We start from the raw sequence: 26,171 nt of genomic DNA, 5'->3' as shown, positions 1-26,171 counted from the left end.
CTAGGCATATGATTAGACCTACTGAGCAAACCTCTCTCTCTCTTTTTTTGTCCTGGTAAAAAACACATAACAAAATTTATCATCTTAACCACTCTTAAGTGTACACTACAGTAGTGTTAATATATACATTGTTGTGCAATTTATCATGGGTTCGAGCCCTGGACTGGGAAGATCCCACATGCCACGGAGCAACTAAGCCCATGCACCAGAACTACTGAGCCTATGTTCTAGAGCTCCCAAGCCACAACTCCTGAGCCCATGTGTCACAACTACTGAAGCCTGCACGCCTAGAGCCTGTGCTCCGCAACAAGAGAAGCCACCGCAATGAGAAGCCCATGCACCGCAACAAAGAGTAGCCCCCACTCACCGCAACTAGAGAAAGCCTGCATGCAGCAACAAAGACCCAACACAGCCAAAAATAAATTAATTTAAAAAGAAAACAAAAAACTGAAACTCTGTGTATTGAACAACTCCCCTTTTCCTGCCCTCCACCTTTCCCCTGGCAACTACCATTCTACTTTCTGTTTCTAAGCGTGAGCAAACCTATCTGGAAGCTGGTATTCCTTTAAACCAAGTGGCCCAGGGGCTTGCTAAAAATTTTTCATACAAATTTAGGGATTTTCCGGGAAGATCACAAAGGTGGTCTGCTGGCACCCCCATGTGCCACAGGACTATAGGACAGTGTCACTAGATGCCTCCCATTATTTCTTCAAGTCTCCACTCTCACTAAGGCTTTGGATTTTGGTTTCAGAGGAGGCCCTGTATAATGTCATGTTATAAGAGGTATCTTTGAAAGTATTATGATGAAACAGAGAATCATTCATTTGTAGGAGTAGGTTAAAGTCAATTAGGGAAACAAAAAATGCTTCACATCTGATTGAGTGAAAGTTGCACTGGAAGCTGAGTATATATTTTCATCTATTAGTCATCTTTCTAACCCTTTTTGCTTTTCTCCTGATCCTAAGATAATAGCCGCTATAAATAACTGCTGAGTGTTTAAAGATCCTAACGAAACCTAACTTTATTTTCCCAGAGAACAGTGAGATACTGCTAATAAGAGAAGAGCCCTAGTTTGTGGGGCGAAACATTGTTAGGGTGTCTGGGTGGCACCCGTTACTTGTGAACATGTAGGAGGAAGCACAGAAAGATCTTGGGGAGATATCCTAAAAGCTTCAAGCCTTATGAGGAAAATGGAGCCTGGTACTTCAGCTTTAGAGTTCTTGGCCCTTGGGGTGCTAGTAAATGTTTAATAACTGGTAGCGGGGTGAGTGGTTGGAGGGGGCTGATTTGTAGTGCTAAAGGTGAATGCTCCCGCCATGGCTACCAGTGTGAAGCCAAGTGGCTCTCACAGTGCTTGAAAATTTAACAATCATCTCTCACAGGCGAAGCATGTGTTAAGTCAGCTCCAGCATACCACTGGTTGTTGAGGAAGACTGGGAGAAGTGGGTGTGAGGTGGGGCTGTGAGGTGGGGCTTTCTGAGCAGGAGGTGAGTGTGGGTCACTTTCCCCATGGAGCCACCTATGTTGCCTCCCAGGGCAATCGAGTCCTCTGAGCAGCCCATTCTGAGAGCCCCTGTGATGTTTTCTCATCTTAAAACAGGGCCTTGGCCACCATGCAAGGCAGCCTTGGCAGAGACATATGCTGGTGAGCTGAGATTTAAGACTCTCACGATAGCCATAACTCAGTTTCCCGTACTTGGCATTGTGGTTTTTTCTGTACAACAGCCTGTAGTTTTGCACTGCCTCTCTATAACACCGAGTGATGGTTGCTGTGGGGACTCTGAGTACGAGCATGTGACACAAGCATTGGCTGTCTGACCCTTCCTCTCTTGGTGTCTTTGTTTAGATTCTGACATTTCAATTGACCTATTTGGCAGGAAAAAGTTTGATATGAGTTATTTGTTCACTGGATTCACCAAAGCAGAAAGACACAAAGTCAGAGGCAGAGAGATTTTCCTACAAGCTGCTAATAAACCTTGGAAATCAACTTTATGTTACATAGGGCATCTTGAGAAGGTCCACTTAAGAAGGTCAGCTGATTATGTGCTGCTAGGATGTCCACTCTCTTACTTGGACCAAGAGGTAGGCTGCACTACCAGAGACAGGGGAGAAAGCTGGATTTTAGCTCCTCTGAATAGGGAAGAAAGTGTCTTGGATTTAAAAAAGGACACAAATAGATAAAAGGAAAGGAAAAACTAGGAGTTTCTGAGCTAGGTACTTTTACTTAGGTTATGTAATTAATTCTTTAATCAATTGTTTGAGGTAGGTACAGTTATCCTCATTTTATAGATGACAATGCTAAAGAGACTTAAGTAATTTGTTCAGGATCACACAGCTGTTAATGGTAAAGCCATAGCGTGAATGTAGGTCAGTCTGACATCAAAGTCTGAGCTTTTCATTGGCCAAAGGACCTGAGATAACTGGAGTTTGTCAAGTATCCTGAAGGAAGAGGCAAGTCAGGATAGGAAGGTGCAGGGAGAAGCAGACAGAATGGGGATAACAGGGCTCGTTCCTAAGGGGTGGGGAAAGGTCCTGGTTTGGGAACGGCCCATTCAGTTAAGGAAAAAAAGTACTGAACAGGGACCTGGAGAGTTTGCCTGCCAGTTAGGCAGAAATGCCTAAGTAGAGGCTCCTGGCACAGTATGATAACTTTATAAATGAGGGAAAAGTCTCTTTATTCCATACAAGCATGTCAGAAAAGTCAGTATGAGAAATAAAGCTTTTCCACACACCAAAGGAAGATGACGAATTTTTAAAAAGTTCTTATGTACTTATTTCTTTTAAAGATAATATATTTATGTGGGTCAAACCCAAAAAAGTAGCACACTGAATTTTAATTATTTTTAAAGTGGTAGTTCCATTTTGTTTAAAAAAATAAAGGGAAAATTAAGATTCAAAATTAATGTCCCACAGCCAAGCTAGATGAATGCAGAGGTCACTGGTGAAGAGCTCAGCTTATTATTCATGTCTGCCACTGTCAGCATTTTCTTCAATTAAGTATGAATTTTGAAATGCCCATCACATAAACTTTCTGGTCTTCCTCAGTCAGGCTTCATTGTCGGTGAAACTTCATTGGCAGTGCATGAGAGGAGTAGCTTTGGAGCTCGTAGGAGCTCCAGTAGTCAGCTTTTCAAGAGGTTACAGGAGACGGCAGCCCTTGCTTTCTTGGTTTAAGCTAAGAAGGACCCTTTATCCCAGTTACTAGATGTACAGGTAGGACTTCACTCTTCAGTTTGTTTATTTATTTATTTGGCTGTGTTGGGTCTTAGTTGCAGCATGCGGGGTCTTTCCTTGCGGTGCGCGGGCTTCTCTCTAGTTGTGGCGTGTGGGTTTTCTCTCTCAAGTTGAGGCACGTGGGCTCAGTAGTTGTGGCATGCAGGCTTAGTTGCTCTGTGGCATACATGATCTTAGTTCCCTCACCAGGGATTGAACCCACGTCCCCTGCATTGGAAGGCGGATTCTTTACCACTGAACCACCAGGGGAAGTCCCTTTAGTTTGTTTTTTTAGCCAACTCCTTCCTTCCAAATAGATGTTCGTGTACTTTTGTTTTATTTCCATTGCAACCTCTCTCCCAGGAGGTAGCTCAAAACTCTATAAGGTGTGCTTGGAAGAGTATGGTTTGCCACTGTGATAGTAACACTGGAGGCCAGAAGTGTCACTATGCAAACTGTTATCTCTGTTATAAGCTGTGTTAATTGGAAATGTTTTTGCTAAGTACCATAACAGCACTTTGACCTTTCACAGTGACCCAGCTTAAAAAGAAGTTACAGTCTTAAAAATGACCCACCCAGCTAGAAGGGAAAATGTGGATAGCCCACAAATGGGATTTCTGTTAAAGAATTTTGTCTCTTAAGGAGGGATAGATAAGTGAGGCCTGGCAGTGAGGCAGAGACCCCGTATCAGATTGTCAGAGAGACGGTGTTTTCTGTTTCCCTCCCTGAGATGTGATATATTTCCAAGAAAAGAAAGCTCAAGTAGGGAGGACAGAGATCTGCCTCTTGGTTTCAGCTGGGTGGAGTGTCCAGCCTGCAATAAGCCATAGAGAGGGAGAAGGCCTGATGCGATATTTGGTAAACATGTGTATCATGTTCCCCCACCGCTATTATCTTGGCTGCCTCTTGGTGTGATTGCATGCCTTGCTTGTGCCTGGGCATGTTGGATCTGTAATTAGTGCAAAGAAAAGCTTCACAAACTTCACCCCTGGAAACAAGGGGGTTTCTAGGGCTTCAACCAAATCAAGTCAGGGAGGTGGGGCAACTACCCAGGGAAATTAAAGAAAGTCATTGTCGCCACGCCTTTAACCAACTGATGGCCTTTCACGAATCACCCACTATGAGCTTCATTATCTGGTCAGCCTTTCTGAAAGGCAGAGCCAGCCTGTCAGATCAATAAATTTCAGGGCAGTCAAGAGCCCTTTGGTAGCAGGCTTGAAAGACATGGATGGACTGGAGAACTGGCCAACTTAAATTGGTTCTGAAGGTACTTCCCTGGTGGCGCAGTCATTAAGAATCCACCTGCCAATGCAGTAGACACGGGTTCGAGCCCTGGTCCAGGAAGATCCCTCATGCTGTGGAGCAGCTAAGCCTGTGTGCTCAACTACTGAGCCTGCGCTCTAGAGCCCACGAACCACGAACTACTGAGCCCATGTGCCACAACTACTGAAGCCTGCACGCCTCGAGCCCGTGCTCCACAACAAGAGAAGCCACCGCAATGAGAAGCCCGTGCACTGCAATGAAGAGTAGCCCCCGCTCGCCACAACTAGAGAAAGGCTGTGCACAGCAATGAAGACCCAAAGCAGCCTAATTAATTAAAAATTAATTTAATTTAATTAATTTAAAATTAATTTAAAAATTTAAAATTAATTTTAAAAATTGGTTCTGAAATTGAGTTTGGTCCTGAAGTATATGAGAGGAAAATAGAAAGGGGAAAAAAATCTTCTGCATATTATATACAAGTTGGCTGTATAGAGGAAACAGTTATCTTTTAAAAGGCATCATCTTTTTTATCATAAGAGATTTGTGTCCACCTTTTGTATCCTTGTTTCCAAACAATTATATTGGATGATTGTGCCCTGGAGAGATATTCACGTTATCTTGGATAGAAAGTCACTGTAAGCCCCTAGTGGAGGGGAAGGATGCTCACTCAAATGAGGCCTATGAGTTTGTTGCCAGGTTACTATTCGTTCTAGCTCCTGTACTGTTGGCTTGTTTTCTTTTTTTCAGCCACTTTGAGCTAAAGTGTTCTGAAAAAGAATCAATTCTTGCCTCCCAAGGAAGTTCTCAGAACCTGCTTTTGTCTAAGAATTCTCTGCTTCTGGGTGTCCTTGGTTCGTGCAGCAAGACAAGGAATGGGTGCCCCAGCTTCACATCCCCCAGATTATTTCTTTTCTGTACAGAAGGACAGAGGTTTCTGCTCTGTGCCAAGCGAGGGGATATAAAAATGCAAACATCATACATGCCCTTGAGGACCTCACAGTATAAGAATCAGGATCACTAATTTCTTGCTTAGACCTTTGCTTCTGTGCCCTCCTGTAGACCTCACTCAGCTGATGTATTTGGCGTGCTTGTAGCAGCATCCGCCAGCCTTTTATAAACCTAAGAAGGTTTAGGTTTGTAGGTACCCTAGTGAAAAAATACCTCATTATAAATCCGTAAATGGTTGGCTGATAACCCTTATTTGGAGTGAGTTTCCACAAGGAGAGCCATGATCGTCTCATATCTTTCACCCCTGCCTCAGTTTCATAAAAAAGGCAAAAGTGGAACTTTCATTAGATGTCCTTGGTAAAGGTAGGACTCTGTAAGTTCCTGAGCTTGGCAAATGATTGAGTTTGTCAAAGATCCATCTACAGTACACCCACTTAAAGAAACCTCATGTGGCTACTGCCCAGCTGAAAATTATTTCAAACACTGTTGATTGCTACCTGGAGTCCCTTTAATTTGTCAGGGAGGATTGCCAGGGATGGAGAGGTAGGGAGGAGTAGCACAATGAGGTGAATCTTTGGCCTTGTGGAAATACTAGGAACTCCTGGCTTATAGATACTGATATTTCAGTCTGAATCATTCTTACCCCAACCAAAAATGGAATGGTAAGACCAAAAAAGACATAAGTTTACTGCCATGGCCTACTTTTTTTTTTTTTTTTGGTCTAGTCATGATTTACTGGACTTAACTTTTTACTTAACTTTATTGAGATGTAATTAACATATAATAAAACATATTTGTGTAATCATCAGCATCACAAAGATACAGAACATTTTACTTCCATCACTCATAAAAGTTCTCCTTTACAGTTAGTCTTATCTGCAAATCTGAGCCCTAGGCAACCACTGATGTAATTTCTATCACTATAGATTAGATTTGTCTTTTCTTTTTAAAATTTATTTATTGTTTATTTTGGCTGCACTGGGTCTTAGTTGCAGCACGCGGGATCTTCATTGCAGCACACAGACTTCTTAGTTGCAGCATGGGGGCTTCTTAGTTGTGGCATGCATGCAGGATCTAGTTCCTCGACCAGGGATCGAACCCGGGTGCCTTGCACTGGGAGCATGGAGTCCTAACCAGTGGACCACCAGGGAAGTCCCTAGATTTGTCTTTTATAGAATTTCACATAAACTCTGTTGTGTTTGAGATTCATCCATATTGTGACACTTCTAGCTGTTTACCGAAGAGAAATGAAAATATATGTCCACCCAAAGACTTGTATACAAATAATATTCATAATAGCATTATTCATGATAACCGAAAACTAGAAACAACTAAAACAACCAAAGCAACCAGCAACTGAATGGGTAAACAAAATGTGATACATCCATACATACAATGGAATATTTTTCAGCCATAAAAAGGAATGAAGTACTGATACCTGCTACAACATGGATGATTCTTTTTTTTTTTTTTTTTTTTTTGCGGTACGCAGGCCTCTCACTGTTGTGGCCTCTCCCGTTGCGGAGCACAGGCTCTGGACGCGCAGGCTAAGCGGCCATGGCTCACGGGCCCAGGTGCTCCACGGCATGTGGGATCTTCCTGGACCGGGGCACGAACCCGTGTCCCCTGCATCAGCAGGTGGACTCTCAACCACTGCGCCACCAGGGAAGCCCTAACATGGATGTTTCTTGAAAACATATGCAAAATGAAGGAAGCCAGTCACAAAAGACTACATGTTGTGTGATTCCATTTATTTAAAATGTCCAGAATAAGCAAATCTATAGAGACAGAAAATAGATTGGTGGTTACCTAAAGCTGGGTTTGGGGAGTAAGTTGGGAAATGACTGCTAATGGTTATGAAGTTGATGAAAATGTTCTAAACTTAGATCATGGTGATAATTGCCCCCTATGTGAATATAGTAAAACCATTTAATTGTACACTTAAAATGATTGAATTTTATGGTATGTAAATTATCTCTCAATAAAGATGTTTTTAAAAAGAAAGAAAAAAGAAACTGCCATACTGTTTTCAAAAGTGGTTGTACCATTTTTAATTCCCACCAACAATGAATAAGAGTTCTAGCTACTCCATATCTTTGTCACACTTGGAATTGTGAGTGTTTTTAATTTTAGCCATTCTAGTGGGTAGGCAGTGCTCTAGTAATACTGCATACATAGTTTTTTAAATTACTGTTAATTTATTTTGTGTGATGTTGAGCAGCGGATCATTTGCCTGTTTTTAAAATTTGATTATTATAATATTTATGAGTTTTTGTATTGATATATTCTGGATGCAAGTCATTTGTCATATATATGTATTGCAAATATTTTCTCCTAGTCAGTTGCTTGTGTTTGCAAGTTATTAATGGTGTTTTCACAGTCCAGAAATTTTAATGAAGACCAACTTTAATTTAATACCATAAAGATGAATTTATTAATTTTTTAACACTTTTTGCTATTGTGTTTTATTTAGTAAATCTTTGTTTACTCCTAGTTGTGAAATTTTTCACCTGTATTTTCTTCCGTAAATTTTATAGTTCTGTCTTTTACATTTAGTTCTATGCTCCACGTCAACTTAATTTTTTGTAAAATGTTTGGTAATGGTAAATGTTCATCCATTTCCTGCCCACCCCCCACCCCCTGCCCTGCAATATCCTGTTGTTCCATTGTCATTTGTTGAAAAGACTGTTCTTTCCCCTATTGAAATACCTTGGCACAGTTGTAAAAAAATCAATTCACCATATATATGTGGGTCTATGTCTGAAATATTAATTCTGTTCCATTGGTCTAATATATGTCTAAATTTATGCCCTACACTGTCTTATTATAGGTCTGTAGTAAATCTTGAAATCAGGTAATATAAGTCCTCTGATTTTGCTCTTTTTAAAAGTTGTTTTGAATATTTGAGGTCTTTTGCATTTCTATACAAAGTGTAAAACTAGCTTGTCCATTTCTACACAAAAAAAAGGCTGCTAAGATTCTTTTTATTTAATATTTATTATTTATTTTTGGCTGCGTTGGGTCTTAGTTGCGGCATGCGGGATCTTTCATTTCAGCATGTGGGCTTCTTTGCTGCGGTGTGTGGGCTTCTCTCTAGTTGTGGTGTGTGGGTTTTCTCTTCTCTAGTTGTGGCGCACAGGCTCCAGGGCGTGCGGGCTCTGTAGTTTGCAGCACGTGGGCTCTCCAGTTGAGGCTCGCGAGCTCAGTAGTTGTGGCGCGCGGGCTTAGTTGCCCCATGGCATGTGGGATCTTAGTTCCCTGACCAGGGATGGAACCCACATCCCCTGTATTGGAAGGTGGATTCTTTACCATTGGACCATCAGGGAAGTCCCAAGCCTGCTAAGATTTTGATTGGAATTGAATTAACGCTATAGATCAACCTGGGGGAGAATTGACACTTTAACAATATTATATTCAAATCCATGATCATAATATACCTGTTTATTTAGATATTTAAAATTTTCTCACCAATATTTTGTAGTTTTTAGCATACTGTTTTGCATCTGTTTTGTTCAATCTATCCATAAATATTTCTTTTTTTTTTTTTTTTTTTTTGCGGTACGCGGGCCTCTTACTGTTGTGGCCTCTCCCGTTGCGGAGGGCAGGCTCCGGACGTGCAGGCTCAGCGGCCATAGCTCACGGGGCCAGCTGCTCCGCGGCATGTGGGATCTTCCCGGACCGGGTCATGAACCCGTGTCCCCTGCATCGGCAGGCGGAGTCTCAACCACTGCGCCACCAGGGAAGCCCTAGAATTATTTTTAAATTGACCTCTTTTTCTCACAACCTGGATAAGTTCATTTTTTTTTTTAGAGTCCTTAGAATTTTCTGTGCTCACAATCATATTGTGTACAAGTCAGTTCAGTTTTACTTCTTTCTTTCAAGTCTGTATGGCTTTGATTTCTTTTTCTTTCCTTATTGCACTGGCTAGGACCCCCACTACAGTATTGAAGTGGTCAGAGTAAATATCCTTGACAGATCTTCAGGAGAAAGCATTTGGTCTTTCATCATTAAGTAATGTGTTAGATATAGGTTTTCATAGATTTCTTTATTAGGTTGAGGAAGTACCCTTCTATCCAGAGTTTGCTGAGAGCTTTTATTATGATGAATGTTGAATTTTGCCAGTGTTTTTTCTGTATATATTGAGATGATCGTATGGATTTTCTCTTTTACTCTGTTAATATGGTGGCTGATTTTTATATATTAATCCAACCTTATATTCCTGGGAAAAACCCTTCTTGATCATGATATAGTATTTTATTTTATTTTATTTTAATTAATTAATTAATTAATTTAATTTGGGGGGAGCTGTGTTGGGTCTTCATTGCTGCGCAACAGGCTTTCTCTGGTTGCGGCGAGCGGGGGAGAACTACTCTTTGTTGCGGTGTGCGGGCTTCTCATTGTGTTGGCTTCTCTTGTTGCGGAGCCCAGGTACTAGGTGTGCGGGCTTCAGTAGTTGTGGCACGTGGGCTCAGTAGTTGTGGCTCACGGGCTCTAGAGTGCAGTCTCAGTAGTTGTGGCACACGGGCTTAGTTGCTCCACAGCATGTGGGATCTTCCCAGACCAGGGCTAAACCTGTGTCCCCTGCACTGGCAGGCGGCTTCTTACCCACTGTGCCACTGGGGAAGCACATGATATAGTATTTATAATATATATTTCAGAATTTGAGTTGCTAATATTTTGCTGATTATTTTTATGTCAGTATTTATGAGGGATATTAGTTCACAGTTTTCTTGTGGTATCTTTGGTTTTGGTATTAGAGTAATGTTGCCTTACAAAATAAGTTAGGGAGTATTCCTTACTCTATTTTTATTTTTTATTTTATTTATTTTTTTGCGGTACGTGGGCCTCTCACCGCTGTGGCCTCTCCCGTTGCGGAGCACAGGCTCCAGATGCACAGGCTCAGCGGCCATGGCTCACGGGCCCAGCCGCTCTGCGGCATGTGGGATCTACCCGGACAGGGGCACGAACCCTCGTCCCCCACATCGGCAGGCGGACCCCCAACCACTGCGCCACCAGGGAAGCCCCTTTCCTCTATTTTTAAAAAGAGTTTGTGAAGAATCACTGTTAGTTCTTGCTTAATGATTAATAGAATTCACCAGTTAAGGCATCTGGACCTGGAATTTTCTTTGTAGGAAGAATTTATTTTTTCTCTTTAATTTTATTTTTTATACATCAGGTTCTCATTAGTTATCCATTTTATACATATTAGTGTATATATGTCAAACCCAATCTCCCAATTCATCACACCACCACCACCACCACCCCTCCGCCACTATCCCCCCTTGGTGTCCATACATTTGTTCTCTACATCTGTGTCTCAATTTCTGCCCTGCAAACCAGTTCATCTGTACCATTTTTCTAGGTTCCACATATATATATTAATATACGATATTTGTTTTTCTCTTTCTGACTTACTTCACTCTATATGACAGTCTCTAGATCCATCCACATCTCTACAAATGACCAATTTCATTCCTTTGTATATATGTACAACATCTTCTTTATCCATTCGTCTGTCCATGGGCATTTAGGTTGCTTCCATGTCCTGACTATTGTAAGTACTGCTGCAATGAACATTGGGGGGTGTGTGTGTTTTTGAATTACAGTTTTCTCTGGGTATATGCCCAGTAGTGGGATTGCTGGGTCATATGGTAGTTTATTTTTAGTTTTTTAAGGAACTTCCATAGTGTTCTCCATAGTGGCAGTATCAATTTACATTCCCACCAACAGTGCAAGAGGGTTCCCTTTTCTCCACACCCTCTCCAGCATTTATTGTTTGTAGATATTTTGATGATGGCCATTCTGACTGGTGTGAGGTGGTACCTCATTGTAGTTTTGATTTGCATTTCTCTAATGATTAATGATGTTGAGCATCCTTTCATGTGTTTGTTGGCAATCTGTATATCTTCTTTGGAGAAATGTCTATTTAGGTCTTCTGCCCATTTTTGGATTGGATTGTTTGTTTTTTTGATATTGAGCTGCATGTGCTGCTTATAAATTTTGGAGATTAATCCTTTGTCAGTTGCTTCATTTGCAAATATTTTCTCCCATTCTGAAGGTTGTCTTTTCCTCTTGTTTATGGTTTCCTTTACTGTGCAAAAGCTTTTAAGTTTCATTAGGACCCATTTGTTTATTTTTGTTTTTATTTCCATTTCTCTAGGAGGTGGGTCAAAAAGGATCTTGCTGTGATTTATGTCATAGAGTGTCTGCCTATGTTTTCCTCTAAGAGTTTTATAGTGTCTGCCCTTAGATTTAGGTCTTAAATCCATTTTGAGTTAATTTTTGTGTATGGTGTTAGGGAGTGGTCTAATTTCATTCTTTTACATGTAGCTGTCCAGTTTTCTCAGCACCACTTATTGAAGAAGCTGTCTTTTCTCCTTTGTATATTCTTGCCTCCTTTATCAAAAATAAGGTGACCATATGTGCGTGGGGTTATCTCTCGGCTTTCTATCCTGTTCCATTGATCTATATTTCTGTTTTTGTGCCAGTACCATACTGTCTTGATTACTGTAGCTTTGTAGTATAGTCTGAAGTCTGGGAGCCTGATTCCTCCAGCTCCGTTTTTCTTTAAGATTCCTTTGGCTCTTTGGGGTCTTTTGTGTTTCCATACAAATTTTGAAACTTTTTGTTCTAGTTCTGTGAAAAACGCCAGTGGTAGTTAGGGATTGCATTGAATCTGTAGATTGCTTAGGGTAGTATAGTCATTTTCACAATGTTGTTGCTTCCAATCCAAGAACATGGTATATCTCTCCATCTGTTTGTATCATCTTTAATTTCTTTCATCAGTGTCTTACAGTTTTCTGCATACAGGTCTTTTGTCTCCTTAGGTAGGTTTATTGCTAGGTATTTTTTTGTTGCAGTGGTAAGTGGGAGTGTTTCCTTAATTTTCACATTTTTCATCATTAGTGTATAGGAATGCAAGATATTTCTGTGCATTAATTTTGTATCCTGCTACTTTACCAAGTTCACGGATTAGCTCTAGTAGTTTTCTGGTAGCATCTTTAGGGTTCTCTATGTATAGTATCATGTCGTCTGAAAACAGTGACAGTTTACTTTTTCTTTTCTGATTTGGATTTCTTTTATTTCTTTTTCTTCTCTGATTTCTGTGGCTAGAACTTCCAAAACTATATTGAATAGTAGTGGTGAGAGTGGACAACCTTGTCTTGTTCCTGATCTTAGAGGAAATGGTTTCTGAGTATTTTTTATTATTCCATTTTATGTCCAATATTCTTAGCTATACCTCTTAATTTTTTTTTTTTTTTTTTGCAGTATGCAGGCCTCTCACTGTTGTTGCCTGTCCCTTTGCGGAGCACAGGCTCCGGATGTGCAGGCTCAGCGGCCATGGCTCACGGGCCCAGCCGCTCCGCGGCATGTGGGATCTTCCCAGACCAGAGCACGAACCCATGTCCCCTGCATTGGCAGGTGGACTCTCAACCACTGCGCCACCAGGGAAGCCCTGTACCTCTTAATTTCATTATTTTAGTCGTTGCTCTAGGTTTTACAATACGCATCTTTAACTTACCACAGTGTACCTTCAAAATGTTACAGGACTTAATGTAATGTATAATAACCTTGCAATAGTGTGTTTCCATTTATCCCCCTCTTGTTCTTTGTACTACTGTTGTCAGACATTTTTCTTCTAGGTTTCTTACGAATTTCACATTAGATTGTTATTATTTTTTGCTTTAAAGAGTCAATTATCTTTTTTCCTAGTTTTCAAATTTATGTAAGTTTTTTACACTTATCTGTGTATTTACCATTTCCAGTATTTTTTATTCCTATTTATAGATCCAGATAATATAATTGTCCTTCTACCAGAAGATCTTCTTTAAGCATCTCTTCTAGTTGCAGGACTGTTGGCAACACATTCTCTTAGATTGTTTGTTTGATAAGGTCTTTATTTCACCCTCATTTCAGAAAGATATTTTTGCTGGATATAGAATTCTGGGCTAACAGTTTTTTTTCTTTTGGCACTGTATCATTCCATTGTTTTCTGGCTTGTATAGTTATTGACAAGAATTGTGAATTTTTATCTTTGCTCCTCTGTACATAATGTGTTTATCCCTCTTCTAGTTGCTTTTAATATTCTGTCTTCAACATTGATTTTCAGCAGTTTTATTGTGATGTGCCTCATACCTTCCATTTTGTTCCTTATTATGTTAATGGTTGTCTTTAAACACTTGAACATAATTATAATAGCTTTTTAAATGTCCTTGCTAATTCCATCGTCTCTCTCATTTCTGGGTCTGTTTCTATTCACTGATGTTTCCTTGGTTTTGAGTTACATTTTCCTGCTTCTTGACGTGTCTGATTTTTTTTTTTTTTGGATGCATTGGGTCTTCGTTGCTGTGCACAGGCTTTCTCTGGTTGTGGCAAGCGGGGGCTACTCTTCGTTGTGGTGCACAGGCTTCTCATTGCCGTGGCTTCTCTTGTTGTGGAGCATGGGCTCTAGATGCATAGGCTTCAGTAGTTGTGGCACATGGTCTCAGTAGTTGTGGCACACGGGGTCTAAAGCGCAGGTTCAGTAGTTGTGGCACACAGGCCTAGTTGCTCCGGGGCCTGTGGGATCTTCCCGGACCAGGGCTCAAACCCATGTCCCCTGCATTGGCTTGCAGATTCTTAACCACTGAGCCACCAGGGAAGCCCAGACATGTCTAATAATTTTTTATTGGATACTGGGCATTGTGAATGTTATATAGTTAAGTGCTGGATTTTGTTATCTTTATTAAATAATGTTGGACTTTATTGAGGAAGGTAAGCAAATTATTTGTGGAACACCAATGTTCTCTTGAAACTCCTTCTTTTCATGTGGTGATCTTTTTTTCCAGTGTTATTGAGATATAATTGACATACAGTACTGTTTAAATTTACCACAGTATCTTTAGTTAACATTAGTCATCTCCTGTAGGTACAAAGGTGGCGGGGAATGGGGTGTTCCTTGATATATAATTGACATATGCTACAGTTTAAATTTACCACAGTAACTTTAGTAACATTGGTCATCTCCTATAGGTACAAAGGCGGCAGGGAATGGGGTGTTCCTTGTGATGAAAACTCTTGGGATTTTCTCTCTCAATAATTTCCAAATATACCATACAGCAGTGTTCACCATACCATACAGCATGTAGTACATGACATCTCCAGTACTAATTTATCTTATAATTGGAAGTTTATACCTTTTGACCACCTTCATCCATGAAATTTCTATTTATCTTTGTTAAGATAGGTTTATAGCGGCCTTTAACTCTAGGGCTAGTTTAGTTCTATAATTAAGGTGTGACTGTTCTGGTGCTTCTTTTGAATGCCATACATACGCAACAGGTACTTTTCATTCTGCTTAGTCAAAATTCATACACCTCCCAGTCCTGTGTGAGCTCTGGGAATTGTTCAGCTTACACATCCTTAGTCATTTTTTTGTTCGAACTGGTTGAATTTTACCTTATACGTGCGATTCTTATTCAGCAGCAGATTCAGTGGGAACCCTACATAAATTTCTGAAGCTCTGTTCTTTGCCTAACTCTTTTCTTTCTGGTAACCTGCCTCACAAGTGCTAGCCACCTCTGCGTCTCCAAACTCTAGTGTGTCTCCTTTAGATTTTCATGCTCACCTTATATTTTCTTTCTCTCAGAATTCCTGTCCTGAACTGCCTTTTATACAGTGTATGAAAAGAGGTATTTCTTTCCTAGTTTTCAGTTACTCCATCATGAATGGAAGTGGAAGTCCTGAACTGCTTTAAAATATACAGTATACCCTGAGTTACCCAACTAAATTTTTTTAAATTCATATACTTTTCAGAGAAACTTCCCTTGAATTAACTATTCATATGCATTGTCCATTTTACTTCATTCTCTTTCTTCCTTCCTTCCTCCTTTTTCAGTTACTGGAGGAGAGGTTATTTTTTTAAATAAATTTATTTATTTTTGGGTGTGTTGGGTCTTTGTTGCTGTGCGCGGGCTTTCTCTATTTGCGGCGAGCCAGGGTTACTCTTCGTTGCGGTGTGCGGGCTTCTCATTACGGTGGCTTCTCTTTGTTGTGGAGCATGGGCTCTAAGCACGCTGGCTCAGTAGTTGTGGTACACAGGCTTAACTGCTCGCGGCATGTGGCATCTTCCCAGACCAGGGCTCCAATCCATGTCCCCTGTATTGGCAGGTGGATTTTTAACTGCTGTGCCACCAGGGAAGTCCTAGAGGAGAGTCTTGAGTGGATTTTGGAAACAATATGTTATAGTGAGCATTTTAATATATTTTTAAAGATAATCCACTAAAACATCTCTCTTCCCTTTCCGCATTTTTTCCTTCTATTCTTGGGCCAGAGTCCCAGCCTTACGTTGATCCTTTACAAAGATTCAACCCTCAACTCTCTTAAAAGAGCAAGAATTGAAACTGAAGCTCTTGGATGGCTGGTATTTTGTCCTGATAGTTAACTGTCTTCTTGGTCATCATGACTCTTTTAGGCTATGTCCACCTGGAGAGAATTTTGCAATCTGAATTAGCTGAGTAGGATTAGGTGGTAGGCAAAAGAGAAGAGACTTTGGATTCCTTAATTTTCCCTGTCTTAAGAGATGTGATACTGTTTCAGCCAGGCTGCCCATTCACTGGTCAGTTATGCAGCGGACTGCAAACCACACTTAGTTCTACTGGCCCAACTGTTTATATGCTTATATATGTGGGTATGCCTTTACATGGTGGTTTATCTTGATTCCCCATTTGCTTGTTAGCTTCTTAAAGACAGGACTTGGGCTTTAGAAGCCTGTAAGAGTGCTGAGAGGGCTTCCCTGGTGGCGCAGTGGTTGAGAGTCCGCCTGCCGATGCAGGGGACACGGGTTCGTGCCCCGGTCCAGGAAGATCCCACATGCCGCGAAGTGGCTAGGCCTGTGAGCCATGGCCACTGAGCCTGCACATCCGGAGCCTGTGCTCCACAACAGGAGAGGCCACAACAGTGAGAGGCCCGCGTACCGCCAAAAAAAAAAAGAGTGCTGAGAACCGTGCACTGGCTGGGTGTACTGTCTAATTCTAATCTTATCATGAGACTTTCCCACTCCCCCCAACCCCAGGCCGTGTGCAGCTTGCAGGATCTCAGTTCCCTGACCAGGGACTGAACCCAGGCCACAGCAGTGAAAGCCGAATCCTAACTACTAGACCACCAGGGAACTCCCCTATTGTGCAACCTTGATGAGAGATTCCTTTCCTTTTTGGTTGGGCCTGGGTGTTAATAAATTAGTCCACAAGCATGTTGAATGTTTACTGTTCCTTAGGGCTGTGTTAGGCATTGTGGAAAATCTGTAATGTAAAACTGGGTGCCTTCCTTCAGGGTGCTGAGAATCTAACTATGATGCAATTTCAGTGAGGCAATCAGTAGTAATAGCATGTTTGTTTCTTCAGGAGAGAGCCTGCCACTCAGCCTGCCTGTACCTGCTAAAGCACAAACCCTAAAGCAGGGTGTTCTTTCCTCCACCAGAAATCCCTCATTGGGAAGCCTATAGAAGACAGATCTCTTCCAGAAAGTGGGAGAAGGGAAAGGTTGCTCATTTATGGCAGGGGTTGGAATTTCAGGTCCTAAAAAGCAGTTATTCATGGAGTCATTTTAAAATGAAAGAATAATAATAATAACAGGGCTTCCCTGATGGCGCCGTGGTTAAGAATCCGCCTGCCAATGCAGGGGACACGGGTTCAAGCCCTGGTCCGGGAAGATCACATGCTGCAAAGCAACTAAGCCCATGTGCCACAACTACTGAGCCTGTGCTCTAGAGCCTACAAGCCACAACTCCTGAGCCTGTGCACCACAACTACTGAAGCTCATGCGCCTAGAGCCCGTGCTCCACAACAAGAGAAGCTACTGCAATGAAAAGCCCGTGCACCACGACGAAGAGTAACCCCCGCTCGCCGCAACTAGAGAAAGCCTGCATGCAGCAACAAAGACCCAATACAGCCAAAAATAAACAAAAAATAAATAAATTAAAAAAATAAACTTATGAAATGATTCTCAACCCAGTGTAAAATTAAAATAATAATAATAACAGTTATGGTTATTACGTACTGCTTGTGTGTCAAGTGGTATACTTGGCGCTTTATATATATTACCATATTTAATCTTCTGTATGATGAACGTTATTATTATCCCCGTTTTACAGATGAGGAAACGGGCTAACCCAGCTCCACCCTGCTGCTAGTATGTGGTAGAGCTAGGGTGAGTCCAGGCAGGCTGGCTCTAGAGCCATTCTCTTAACTACGTTATTTTGAAAATTAATAGCTGTTGGTTGAGATTCTTTTTCAGGGCCTAGGCACAACTAGACCCAGACTGTGACCCACCAATGTCTTTAATTGGAGAACATCTTTGCATTGCTTTTTTTTTTGTTTTGGCTGCATTGGGTCTTCATTGCTGCACGTGGGCTTTCTCTAGTTGTGGTGAGCGGGGGCTACTCTTTGCTGCAGTGCACAGGCTTCTCATTGCGGTGGCTTCTCTCGTTGAGGAGTACAGGTTCTAGGGCGCATGGGCTTCAGTAGTTGTGGCTTTTGGGCTCTAGAGCACAGGCTCAGTAGTTGTGGCACACGGGCTTAGTTGCTCTGCGGCATGTGGGATCTTCCCGGATCAGGTTATTGACCCCGTGTCCCCTGCATTGGCAGGTAGATTCTTAACCACTGCCACTAGGGAAGTCCCTGCAGTGCTTCTTGTTTAGCTTTAACTAATCCTGAATTTGGAAGAATAAATATGGATTATGGAGGAAGAAGAATTGGCTTTTTGCTTCTCTATCATCAGAATTCCCCTTACAAGCTGTCCAGCACGTGACCGCCACTTAATTGTGAGAATGCCACTGAAGGGCTGTCCTTAGACTGGTGGGATTGCAAGGTTAGGGAGAGACCTTTATTGCTTCTGGGAGAAAAGAAACACATTAAACACAGTAAACACATAACCAGTTCTGGGGAGGAGCTGCTTTGGGAAAGTAGAGGAAGAGTGAGAGGCCAGATGAGGTCCTTTCAGAGAAAATGAAAGATTCTAGGAAGCCCACAAGCCCAACAACTGGTGAAAGAGGGTGGGCTGTGCTAGGGTGTAGACTGTTACCTGATTGATTAGGGAGGGATGTTCGCCTAGGAAGGGCCTTTGAAGTTGCCAGGAAGTCGGAAATTGAGGCGGCAAATTATGGTAAAGCCTGAGGCCTTTAGGTACAAGGGTTCTGGGATATTACCCTCTGCCTAACTACTGCCCTTGCCATGTCCCAGGCCAGTGTTGAGTGTGAGGGAGGCCCAAATGGACATATTCCTAAAGTCTTAAGCTACAGAAAGGAAGATCCCAGACGAGGAGTGTATCCCTAGTGCTCTGAAGTTCCGAATGGGCTGGGGCCCAGACCTGAGCTTAGAATGTTTTCTTCTCTTGGAAATTTAAGAGAAGTGATATGGGCAGGAAATGGCAGGGGCTGGGTGAACACAAGAAAGGGCCAGGGAAGGAGAACATGACCCTGGGCAATGTCTGGACAAGGGGAGAGCTGAGATCATGCACAAAGTCCAGCCAGGCCTCTGGTTTCCTTCCAAGGAGCTGATAGCTCAGGGGCCTTCTCTGCTTTTACCTCCCTGCAAGAAACTGAACTAAGCTCTTACAGGAAAAGCCGACTTTATTGGGAAAGAAAAAATCCCTGTTCTGAGCGATATCTTATACCTTCCAGTCTGCCCTGGCAAGAAGAGAGAAAGCCCAGGTGATCAGGGCGGCCTTGCCTGAGGCTCTCATTGCATCTCTTGATGTGCTGTTTCTTCTTCTCAGGAGTTAGCTTTAGCATGGTATTTGTCTTTTGGCACCTGACACCCCTTAGGAAAGGCTGAGCCCAGGTTGCTGGGTCATAGCCATTGCTGAAGCTGCCCAGAGTTCAGGGATTGGAAAAGCATGTATTATTTTATTCTGCCTGATTCCTGGGAGCTGGTTCCATCTTGCCTTTTTCTGGAATTTTGCCTTTTTCTGGGCTTGAGCCATTTACTTCTGAGCCAAGACCTTGGCCGTAGATATTTCAGCCACTAGCACAGCCCACGTGCGTGAGGGGGCCAGATTACTTCGTGGGTGACTGGCGTTGCTGGGTATTGGTCCTCTTGCCGACAGAGCTGACAAATGGAATTAGAAGCAAAGGAGCTAGCCTATGCTAGAGTCTGTGGGACATAGTTTAGCAAAGTGACCTTGAGGAGTGGGGTGTCTGGAGGAAAAGAGCCTGAATCTGGACCAGACCTTTGACGTAGCTGTCCCTCCCAAACTCAGGAACACAAGCCTGTGTTCTCCATCCCTACTTTCTCCTCAGGAATTCTTGGCAGGCAGAAGTGTTTGCCACTAGGTGAAGTCTTCTCTGGCACAAGACTGAACTGGTGAAGGGAACAGCCCAGAGGCACCTTTGTACCCCTCAGGAATCCATTCTCAGTCCCTGTGCTCAGTGATGACTCTAGCTTATTCCCTTCACCCCTACGTTCTGTTGGAGCTAAGCCTCCCTCATCACACTCCTTCCTCCCAAGACTCCCAACTGAGCTGGGAGCTCTCCATAACGTCATACACTTCCCTCCCAGGTCAGATCAAATTGCAAAATAGCTCTCACACAGATTGCCACAGTGAAAATTTATTCACTCTCCTGGTCTCTCCTTTCTACCCAGCTCACTTCTTCCAACTTAATGTAGAAGATCTACATCTTCTGATGTAACTAATCATTGTATAACCCAAATATAATTATCTTCAAGCTGGCAAGATAGTACTACACTCTCTAAATACTAGTCTGGTCTTGCTAATAATAGACATGATATATACAAAATAGTTTTCATTACAGTGGGCAGCAGGGAGCTGGGCTAGTTCACCTCTAAATATTCATGATGTAACTGATTGTCCTTGTCTTTGATTTATGGTCTGCTAAGCCGAAGTCGTATCAGGACTGGCTTTGGTAGTCCTTTCCTTCTGGAACCACAGAGATCCAAGGTTCCTGGAATTAGTGGAGGTCTGAATCCACCCCCATAGAAAGCAGAGGCATAGTAGGAGAGGGAGCCCTCATTAGAACAAAAAAGGATGAGATAAGCTCTAGCTTAGTTTAGAAAGTGTCTCCTACACTCCAAGGCTAGGATGCCCGAAAAGTTCCATCCAGGCAATGGATAAGAAGACTGAGTTGGCATTGGGAGATGAAAACAAGTGGCAGATGGTGCTGAGGAGCATCCCAGGACTGAAGAAATGTGGTTCCCAGAAAAGGAAAAGGAAGGAGACATTGGCAAAGTCTTACTCAGCAACTGACAGCCTGGCCAGAGAAAGCTGCAGGATATGGCTGAGAACGCATCTTCAGTATCAGGGATACTGAGGGGCTCCGACACTCACTATTCTGTCACCTCTTCTCATGCTTCTTTACCATACCCACAGTAAACAGCCCTGGTGACCAGGCTGGACTAGTCAGGAAAGGCAGGGGATGGAAGAGATTAGAAACTGGTCCCACCTACCATATAGCATAGGGAACTATATACTCAATATCTTGTAATATCCTATAATGAAAGAGAATGTAAAAAAAAGAATATGTATGTACGTGTGTATATATATATTTTGGCCATGCCACACAGCTTGTGTGATCTTAATTCCCCAACCAGGGCTTGAACCCATGCCCTCGACAGTGAAAGCGTGGAGTTCTAAACACTGGACCGCCAGGGAATTCCCTATATATTTTTATATATATGTATAACTGAATCACTTTGCTGTACACCTGAAACACACACCATTGTAAATCAACTATATTTCAATAAAAATTAAAACAAAAACAAAAACATGGCCCCAGAAACCTGAGGAATCACTCCCCGTGGCCAGGCTTTTTTCAGGGTAATAAGTAGTGAGCAAGGTCTCTTGGGGGTGTTGTCTCAGACTGAATCCAACGCAGTAGGGCAGCAGGAGGGGCGTGGGGGCCAAATGACCTAGGATTCGTGTGGACTAAGCCCCACCTGGCCCTTGACTTCTCCAGGTGCTAGAGGTAGTGCGAGCCAACTATGACACGCTCACACTGAAGCTGCAAGATGGCCTGGACCAGTATGAGCGCTACTCCGAGCAGCACAAGGAAGCCGCCTTCTTCAAAGAGCTGGTGAGTGTGCCCCGCCTCCACCTCTGCCTGTGTCTCTTAAGGGCCCTTTTCCAGCCACTGGGTCCTACTGTGCAGGTGGGCAAAGGCTGATGGAATAAGACTGGAGAGGCCTGCTTGGATTGTGTTTGCAACTTATCTCCCAAAGCAGTCCAGGAAGGACCAGGCAGTGAGAGCCGAAGATATTCCCCAGAGTGCTGGTGCCAGGCTGGGAAGGTTGAGAGGCCTGAGGCAGCAGTGCACACCTCTCCTCTGCAGCCATGGTGACAGCCCTTGCACAGCTCCAGCTGGGCCTGGAGTTTGACGTGTGTTCCCAGTGGCAGCTCTGGCTCATTACTCCTTATCCTGTCCTCAGGGTAACTAATGAGAGTAATTGATTCTTCTCCTCCTTATGTAATCACTTCTTCCTAAGTTCCTAACTGGTTCCTGGTCTGAGTGCCCTTCCAGTCTAGTTCTCCAGTCTTCACTCCCTGCCCCCATTCCTACTTTCCAGTCACTCAGCTTTCTGCAGCCCCCTCCCGTGGTCACCTGCAGCCAGTGAACATCTGCTCTGCCTCCTACTCTACCTCCCAGTCAGCATTTCCACAGAACTGGACTTACCCTGTTGGTGGTCCCTGTCCTGTCCTGTGCTCAGAAGATGCTCTCAGGAAAAGCCCAGTCTCCCTGTATTCCTGCCACTCCACCTGCCTGGTTGTGCATGATCATCCTGGCTGGGGGCTGAGACCAGGGCACACAGGCCTGTGTACCGACTTCCCATGTCCTCAGACCTCCCACTTCTGGGGCAGAACTTGCATCAGCCCAGCTTTTACTTACCCATGCCCAGTCCATGATGAAGGTGCTAGATTTTAGATCACCTGTCTTGTGCTAAACCCAGCCCAACTCTGACCCTGACATGGCATTCCTGGGATTATTGGGTTTCCCCAAGGTGAGGCAGATATACTCTGGACTGAGTTAGTTGGGAACAGGGAAGCCACTAGTGTAATAAGAAGATAGCAGAGTACAGTATTTTTATGGGGTGTTCAGCAAGTTATTGGGAGATGAAGAGGATTGTGGAGGAGAGAGTTCAAGCAGCTCTCTTGAGGCTTTTGGGCACTAGCCTGTGCCTTACTCATTTCTCCTCATATCTGTACCTCTGGCACAGGGAAGCAAAGAGGGTCTGGTTAGGTTTGGAGCTAATGAGCTTGAGCTGCCTGCTGTTTGCCATGCTGCCCGTTCCTCTGCTTCCTGCCTGATGACTTCATTAAGTTTCCCATAGCAAAGCAGAAATTGAAGAAAAGCTCCCTGGGCTTTGGGGCCTAAGACAGATACACATTCTTTTTCTCCTTCCTCCCCTGCTTTGTCTCTCATTCGATGTTCACTTCTATTTCCCATGAATGAATTTCCTTCCAGAGTCTGCTGGATTCCTCCTAGAACCCACTCAGAGCAGGGAGTTTGGCCTTCTGACCCCTTTCCCACAGGTCTTTTCTCCTGCTGACACAGGCGGGACTTCCTGCAAGGTTCTTGGTCTGTGGGTAGAAAGCATGAGCAGTGGGTACATAGCAAGGATACAGCTAGACTTCCCTCTCAAGTGGGGAGGCATCTTTGTGGTATGGAGAGTGCTGGACTAGGAGTTGAGAAACCTGGGTCCTACTTTCACAACTGGGACTCACTGGCTGTATGACCTGATCCTGGCTATTGGCCTCCTTGGATCATACTCCTGCCATCCAATGACAGACAAGGGCTGCATCTCTAACCGTTCTTTCCAACCCAGAAAAGTAGATAAATACAGAAGGAGATTGAGGAGACTCAAAACACATCCAAAGAGAGGTAGCTTCAGAGCATGAGTCCTCTGGCCTCAGTTTCTCCTCCTCCATTAGACCACTGACCAGATCAGGGCCCCTTCTGCCTGGCCGAGGCAAGGACAAAGGCCTGACCTCAGCCCTCCTTCCCTGTCTGTGCTTGTTTCTACCTCATCAGGTGCTCAGACGCTCTGCTCACATCCACTAGGATTCCTGTCTCTCAACCTCTCTTTTCTTCCGACTATCACGGAATTGTTTGCTCATTTACCTGCAGGGATGATAGATGTTAAGGGTTCATTTCCTAAGAGAGAAACTTCTAGCACTGCATCTTGGCCTTGTGCTTCAGGCACTGCCCTCTGCTGTTTGTAACGGACTCTCTCCTGTTTTCTCTCTGCCTGTGCTCCCCCCCCCCCCACCTTCCCTCACCTTTTCCCAGGTTCGATCCATTAGCACCAACGTCCGGAGGAACCTGGCCTTCCACACACTCAGCCAGGAAGTCCTGCTCAAGGAATTCTCCACTATCTCCTGAGGCTGCCATGCATACCTGGGCAGCCACTGACTGCCCCTTACCCATGAGGCTTCCTGGGCTGGAGGCGGGGGCGAGGGTAGAGGGCCTGTTCCCAAAGCTGGAGAAAAACACAGATACCGAGGTCTCTCGGTGAAGGCCGCACTTCAGTGGAGCTCGGACAGCAGGGGCCAGGATGGGCAAGCCAAGGATGATCTTATTTGGGGAGAGGATGGGTGGGCACAGGGAGACACCTTCAGAAATGTGGAGACTTCCAGGGTGGGCTCTCTGAACAACCCCTCATATTTCCAATTGAGATTACAAGTTGTGGCTACTGACTAATTTTCAGGAGCTGTTGGGTAAGCCTTAGGGTGATGCCAACACCTGGGGGGTCAGTGGTTCTCCTAGGCTTCTGAAAACAGACTAACTCTCAGATGTAGGGGGAGCCAGTTCTGCTTCCTTTGTGCCCAGAAATCTGTGTCCCCAGCCCCCACCTGCACTTGACCCTTAGCTCAGGCTTAGGGTGGGGTAGGAATGGGATACGTTTTTTCTATTTTCTGAATCCAGAGCTGACTCCTCTGCTGTCTGACCACCACTTTGTGGATTTGATTCTTGGCAACGGGAGTACCTGTTTGCGTTGCCCTGCCTTCCAGCCCATTGACTCGTCAGCACTACAGGGTCACCACCTTAGCTTTTCATTTTCAATCTGGTTTAAATTGTCTTTAGGGTGTGTGTGTGAAATAAACATGGACAGGTTTTCTGGAGCCCTCAGGTGCCTACTTTGCTGGTTCCCTTTCCAGCAGCTTCCCCACCTCCTTAGCTACCCCCTCCTCTGGGAGCCTTTCTTGTGTCTGCTGAGCTCCCCTCCACATGTTCCTCCCCCTCACCCGGCTGTTGTTTACATCCAGCCTGCGTGAGAATTTCCTCTGGGGAGGAATCTGTTCCTGCTGTGGTCTGGTGCCTGGAAGGGAGAGAACTTGCTGGGGCCAGGCTCTGAAACAGGCCAGGTGAGCATCATGGAGAGGCCGACCTTTGGGAAGTTGGCCTATGGTCCCTTCTCTGGACGGCCTCCTTGGGACTACTACTGTAGGCTTTCCTGCCCCACAGCTGCCTTTGAAATAGCTGCTGCTCTGAGATCCTCCCTTTCTAAAGCACTTTCTAAAGCCCTCAGGATGGTAGGGGGCAAGCAGCACAGGAAGAATCTGGGAGTAAGTATCAGAATCCAGCCGTGAGAGCAGGTCTGGGACCTCCCCAGCTGCTGTTCCACTTGGCTTCAAATCTTTTTGGGGTACTCGCCCTCCCTGGGAACCAGAGTTCCAACTCCGACATTGAGCAAATTCCAGAGAATCCACCATCGTGCTGCCATGTATAGTTGTAGATTCTTAAGGTATCAAGGGCAGGGTCATCTCTGATCACTAGATGGCTAGTCCAGCCTGGGGCATTTAGTGTTTTCCACAGTTTTTCCACAGATAAACCCCAGAGGAGCAGGAGCTGGAAGCTGGTGGCAATTTGAAGTTATTAAAAATTGATTTGTATGGGACAGTCTTTTTAGTGTCTTTTCTATTTCCCCTTAATCTCTGTTACCCAGAACCCCTTTCTCAATGACAGAGTTAAGGTAATCTCGGAGGTGCTGGTCTCATCTGGTTAGGGAACCCCTTATATGCTCTGTTTCTCAGTCTCCTGGTCCTCGTGGAAGCCAGTTCAGTTCAGAAGTTGTAGCCTCCCTTGCCTTTTGGGTGGAAGGAAGGAAGAAGAAGAAAATCCCTTTACCTCAAAACTTGGTGTTAAGGAGGCCAGCCAGCCTATTTGGGCTGCTTCTAGATTCCTGCCAGCCTTTCATATGAAGTGAATAAGGGCAGGTCCAGGGCATGAGGCAATAAGCAAAGCACTCCTTGCCCTCCATTTTAAAAGCCCATCTCTTGGCCCATTTACATACACCTATTCTAAGAACTCCAAATAGGAATCCCATCCTTTCTTAGAATTTAAACCCAAAAGGAGCCGTCTATGCCCTGTCCATGCCCCAATGTCTATACCAGGTCTGTGGAGGACCCTCTGGAGTCAGGGAAAAGCCAGGAGTAGGGCATTGCTCCCAAAGATAATCCTTCCTTCGGCTGCTCATCCCCTTCTCATGCCTGAACTCTTACCACAATTCCTGCTGGGTTAATTGAATCAAGTGCTTGTAAATTAATCCAGTTGAAGAGATTAAATGTGCTGGGGTCACTTTAGCTGAAGCTTTCCGTCTCAGCAGGTCACTCCTCCAGAGGAGCCATTGGGCAGGCAGGATTACCTGGGACACTGCCACCATACCATCAAAACACATCAGACATTGCCCCCGCCCCTAATCCTCATGGTGGTTGGGGAGCTCATGGGCTAGGAGCCCAGGAAGGATCGTGGGGGAGGT

At 44.0% G+C, this 26,171-nt stretch overlaps 1 protein-coding gene across 2 annotated transcripts in view; it reads left to right on the top strand.

Moving 5' to 3' along the window:
* The window catches only part of ARMH3 (armadillo like helical domain containing 3), a 170,410-nt gene extending 145,105 nt beyond the window's left edge, over positions 1 to 25,305 (top strand). For both annotated transcript variants that reach the window (XM_082673335.1, XM_082673334.1), the window contains exons 25-26: positions 21,374 to 21,490; positions 23,702 to 25,305. In XM_082673335.1, coding sequence (XP_082529461.1) covers positions 21,374 to 21,490; positions 23,702 to 23,794 — 210 coding nt within the window. In that variant the 3' untranslated portion in view covers positions 23,795 to 25,305. The remainder of the gene's footprint in view (positions 1 to 21,373; positions 21,491 to 23,701) is intronic.
* The last annotated feature ends 866 nt before the right edge of the window (positions 25,306 to 26,171 follow it).

This window comes from Grampus griseus (assembly GCF_964374135.1).
Source record: "Grampus griseus genome assembly, chromosome: 16".
In the NCBI taxonomy this organism is placed as follows: domain Eukaryota; kingdom Metazoa; phylum Chordata; class Mammalia; order Artiodactyla; family Delphinidae; genus Grampus; species Grampus griseus.
The sequence above is the reverse complement of the archived record's forward strand: the minus strand, read 5'-3'. Positions and strand labels throughout refer to the sequence as shown.